Consider the following 5,488-nt stretch of genomic DNA (forward strand, 5'->3'; position numbering starts at 1 on the left):
TAATCCCAGGAGGTTGAGGTAAGCAGATCTCTGTGAGTTTGAGGCCAGTCTGGTCTACAAAGTGAGTTCTAGGAAAGCCAGAGTTACACAGAGAAACCCCCTGTCTCAGAAAAAAAAATAAATAAAGGAAATAAAAGAAAAAAGAAAGTGAAATAAACTAACCTAAATGATATTGAATTGGTTTGCCTCTCGGATTTGGAAATTAGAAGGAAAGAAGATGAAGGAAAAATCTCAGGAGGATTCTTAAAGCTCCCTTTGTGTATACTCCTCACAGTTCTAGTAGTGACTATTAGGCTGTGGTCATCTAGACCAGTTCCGTGTTTGTGTGTGTGGGGGGAGGGGGGTATTGCATAAGAAACCTTATTCTAGGCCAATGAGACAGTTCTGTGAGTGAAAATGTGTGCCATCAAATCAGATGACCTAAGTTCCATTTCCAGAATCCGTGTAGTAAAAGATGGAACCAACTCATGAAAGTCTTCCTGACTTCAACATGCACACACACACACAAGCACACACATAAACAAATGTAAAAATAATTTTAAAAAATTATAATCCAGCAGAAAACAATGGTTAAATTTGCTGTGTTCTATGAGTTTTTTCCTTTTTTTATCACAATCTGTGTTTTCCTCCCTAAGCATGTATCATTTTGACATAAGCTTCTGTTTCTATCATCCTAAATCTGAAATGTAAATGAAAACAGAGGACTAGATAGAATAAACAGTTTTCTTGCTTTCTCCCTCCCTTTCTCTGTGTGTGTCTCTCCTCTCCCTACCTCCCTCCCCCACCCCTCTCTGCCCATTTCCTTAGCAAATAGCCTTTCGTGAGTCATTCTATATACTTAGACCTCAAAAACAAAGCTGTTGAGAAAGGAGGAACAGGAATCGCTATGGGAAAAAAAAAAACAATAAAAACACCAATAGGTCGAAAGAGGGATGGAAACAAGGAACTGTTTCCAATCCTAGAGCTTCTGGAGCAAGTCTCAGCCCATCCTAGAGAGAGCCTGTGCTTTGTTTAATTATGGGCTAAGAAGTGACAGTCACAGAAAAGGTTTTCTATAATATCACCGTCAAATGGCTGGTGAGTTCTTTATTTTAACAATCATAAAATGTCCAATTTCCTCCTCCTTTTCCATTAATGATAACTGACATTTTCACCGTCTTTTTCCCAGAGCTTTGTTATTGGTAGGACGGGGTGTATCCTTGGGAATGGAATTAAAAAGATGACAATGTGTGTTGAATGGAGGCTAAGAACAGTAGCTTGGGGAAAAAAAAAACATCAAACAACTTATGAGAACGTAAACTCTAAATCCTATTTGATGTTTACAAAATATGAATCTCTTCCTATGATTCTTACCTGAGAAATAATTTAACTAATATTTAGCTAGACAAAGACAAGGGTGAAATTTAAACATATTTTTGCCAAATTGCCCATCAAGATGGCTATACAGTGGATTCAGTTGAAGGAAGTGGCCTTCAAATTATTCATTCACCTTTATCCTTTGAGAAGATAGTGAATGTTCCTATCACCTCTATTGCTATTAACCTGGGAATTGCTCAATTTTTGCTTTATTAAAGCTTTGTAATATTTTTTGGATTAAACAAATATAATTGTCTTTATTTTAAGGATAAGTGGGGTCACAAAATTTGTCTGGCATCATACATTTACACCTAGAGAATAAGTAATTGAGTCTTCTGCCTTCTTTTTCCATGCTATAGATGGGAAAACTTTGCCCATAGTGAATGAGTGGTCTCAAGAGACTTCCCTATGCCCAATGGTGATGTATTGAAAAAGCACAGAGCTTGGCCATGGGAGGTCTGATTTCATTGCTGTGTGGTCTTGGGCAAGTAGGCCTTTTGGATTAATTTTTTAAAGCTTAAAATACAAACTCCCTCAAAGTGAATTGCTATTCAACAGTTTTAGTTTTAGTTCATTATTTGAGAGGAAATAAAGACATGAACGCAGGAAGCCTCTCACTATGATGAATTGCTAGAGGTGGGACATCAGTATAATCGATTTCAGGTTGTTACTTGTGACACAGAAGGAACTGACTTTGCCCACAGCAAGCCATGGTCATCAAGGTTCCGGATGCAGACAATCTTACTGCGACAACACATTTTATTCTTCTTGGGTTTCTAACCCGACCTGCCTTCCAGTTACTGCTCTTCTCTGTCTTCCTGGTAACTTACCTGCTGACCCTGGTAGAGAACCTTCTCATCATCCTGGCCATCCGCAGTGATGGGCAACTGCACAAGCCAATGTACTTCTTTCTAAGTCACCTTTCTTTCTTGGAGATGTGGTATGTCACTGTCATCAGTCCCAAGATGCTGGTCAACTTCCTCAGCAAGGACAAGAGCATCTCCTTCAATGGTTGCATGACACAACTTTACTTCTTTGTAACCTTCGTCTGCACCGAGTACATACTCCTCGCTGTCATGGCCTTTGATCGCTATGTAGCCATTTGCAATCCATTACGCTACCCTGTCATTATGACCAACCAGCTTTGTGGAATCTTGGCTGGGGGTTGCTGGTTCTGTGGGCTCATGACTGCCATGATTAAGATGGTGTTCATAGCTCGGTTGCGCTACTGCGGCACACCACGGATCAATCACTACTTCTGTGATATCTCTCCACTCCTCAATGTCTCCTGCGAGGATTCCTCTCAGGCTGAACTGGTAGACTTCTTCTTGGCCCTCATGGTCATTGCTGTACCTCTTTGTGTGGTAGTGACATCTTATGTCACCATCCTCATCGCTATCCTCAAGATCCCATCAGCTCAGGGGCGTCAAAAGGCTTTCTCCACCTGTGCCTCTCACCTGACAGTTGTAACTCTCTTTTACTCCACAACGCTTTTCACATACGCCCGTCCGAAGCTCATGTATGCCTACAATTCAAACAAAGTAGTGTCTGTCCTCTACACCGTCATTGTTCCCCTTCTCAATCCCATCATCTACTGTTTGAGGAACCGTGATGTGAAAATGGCCCTAAAAAAGACTATACTTTGCATTAGAAGTGGGCCCGGGGAAGATGGGGGTTTCAGTAGTTAAAAAAAGAAAACTTACACCATTACACTGGGAAGATGGCTCAGCAGTTAAGAGCACTAGATGCTCTTTCAGAGGACCTGAGTTGACTTCCCAACACCCATAAGGAAGCTCACAACCACCTGCTACTCTAGTTCCAGGGAGTGCAATGTCCTCTTCTGGCTTCCACTGGCTTGTTTGGGATCCACAGACATACACATAAAATAAAATACACATAAAACAAATCAGCCATACACATAAAATAAAAATAAAAAATTAAAACTTAGGGAATTCTTTCTGGCATAAATAAGTAGATGACCACCATCCATTTTCATCAGTCTGATTTATATTCATTCATCAACTACATAGTACTACTGTAAGACTTTTTTAAAATTATAGATAAAATTCAACTCAACATAACAAGGCAGAACATATTTACTTTGTATACAATAAGTTATTAAAAATCCTTTCAAATAAATTTGTGTGGGGGTAATATGATCATGTGTGCTTGTGTGTGGTGTTATGATCATGTGTGCTTGTGTGTGGTGTTATGATCATGTGTGCTTTGTACGGTGGCAGGACCATGTGTGCTTGTTGCTATGGTATGATCATTGTGTGGTGATGTATGCACAAGGACATTCATCCATGGAGACCAGAAGTCAGCATCAAATATCTTCCACTATCGCTATCTACCTGATCCTCCTACTTCCCGTCCCCGGCAGAGCCGGGATTAGAGACACCTGCCACTTGCCCCTACAGCTGGCTTTTTACAGGAGTGCTGGGGATCTGAACTCCGGCCCCCATGCTGGCACAAGTATTTTACCCATTGAGCCAATCTGCCCAGACCTTTCAAGTAAATTTTAAAGACTGAGTCATTAGCGGAAAAATAGATGAAGAATGTAAATAAAATAAATAAAAATTATTTAGATGGCAGTTATGGGTTGAATGGTGCCCTTCCAAAGAAGATATACTGAAGTTCTAATCCTTGATACCCTAGAATATGACTTTCCTTGGGATTTGGATTTATGTAATGAGCAACTGCAAATTTGGATTTCCATCATCATATCTCAGAGTTAGCAAACAATAAAAGCGCACACATAATTTGAACAGATGAAACTTATTAAGAATTTTAATTGTTTTTTCTGAAAATGTCTTATGAATAACTGGTTTTCCAACGTGGATGTTTTTTCTACTACAAACGACATCTCTTAATAAATGGTCAAGCTAGACTTCTCCATATATCGATGGATTCTTCGCAGTCCTGAAGACAACAGGGTGAAAACATAAGCGAGCTGTTGGGTTCTTCCTGGATCCTCTACAAAATGCTTTTGCACAAAGCGGCTATTTCTGTACTGAAAAGAGATAACCCACCAAAGAGGCTGGATCTCAAAACATTGACACCGAGGGAGGGGAAATTTATAGAGATCTTTTTAGAAAATGCTGAGATTTTCTGTTAAGAAACTTTTGTTTCTTCTTCATAAATATTTGAAACAAATAAATTGACAGAAAGAGAAATACCCAGAAGCATTTTACCAGAAACAAAGTACTTATCAATAAATTATCACTAAGTACATATTGTAGAATGTCATTATTCTCAAAAGTGCTCTATATTAAAATGGGAGATTGTTCGGAGCAAGCTATCACTCTTCTCAAACAGGAGACAATGCCCACGGTGCAATGTCTGCAGACTCTACATACATGTCTTCACCTTTTACAACTATGAACCTGTAAACAGCACTACTGTTAAGTGGTGTATACTATATAATAATATACATAAAGTATGCATGTGTGGTGTGTGATGTGTGTATATGTGAATGTGGTGTGCTGTATGTATGTGAGAGAGATGTGTGTGTGGTATGTGTGTCTGTGTTGTGTGGTATGTGTGTATGTTGTGTGTATGGCATGGTGTGTGTATATGTGAGTGTGTGATGTGGTGTGTGTGAGGTGTGTGTATGTATGTGTGCTGTGGGGTATTGTGTGGTGTGGTATGGGGTATGTGTGTGTGGTGAGGTGTGTGTGTGTGTGGTGGGGGGGTTATGTGTGTATAGGGGTGTATTATGTGGGTGGTGGTGTGTGTGGTGTGTGTGTATATGTGGTTAAGTGTTTATGTGTGTGTGATGTGTGTGTGAGGTGGGGGGTTATGTGTGTATAGGGGTGTATTATGTGGTGTGTGTGTGGTGTGTGTGTGTGGTTAGGTGTGTATGTGTGTGGTGTGGTGTAGAGTATGTGTGTATGGTGTGTGTATGTAGTGTGAGGTATGTGTGTGTTGTGAGGTGTGTATGTGTGTGTGTGGTGTGTGTGTGTGGTGGGGTGGTTATGTGTGTATAGGGGTTTATTATGTGGGTGGTGGTGTGTGTGTGTATGTGGTTAAGTGTGTATGTGTGTGTGGTATGTGTGTGAGGTGGGGGGTTATGTGTATATAGGGGTGTATTATTTGGGGTGGGTGTGGTGTGGTGTGTGTGTGTGGTTAG

General features: G+C 40.3%; 1 protein-coding gene across 1 annotated transcript; it reads left to right on the forward strand.

Annotated features, from left to right (window-relative positions):
* Window positions 1–2,066: 2,066 nt before the first annotated feature.
* On the forward strand, window positions 2,067–3,044 carry Or6y1 (olfactory receptor family 6 subfamily Y member 1). Its single transcript, XM_075987577.1, has one exon. It carries the CDS (start codon window positions 2,067–2,069, stop codon window positions 3,042–3,044), a length of 978 nt encoding a protein of 325 aa, XP_075843692.1.
* Window positions 3,045–5,488: the final 2,444 nt, after the last annotated feature.

Source organism: Microtus pennsylvanicus, chromosome 10 (genome assembly GCF_037038515.1).
Source record: "Microtus pennsylvanicus isolate mMicPen1 chromosome 10, mMicPen1.hap1, whole genome shotgun sequence".
Lineage (NCBI taxonomy): Eukaryota > Metazoa > Chordata > Mammalia > Rodentia > Cricetidae > Microtus > Microtus pennsylvanicus.

What these genes read in the sequence shown, in the direction of transcription:
- Or6y1 (XM_075987577.1), top strand. Translation starts at nt 2,067, where the DNA reads ATGGTCATCAAGGTTCCGGATGCAGACAATCTTACTGCGACAACACAT.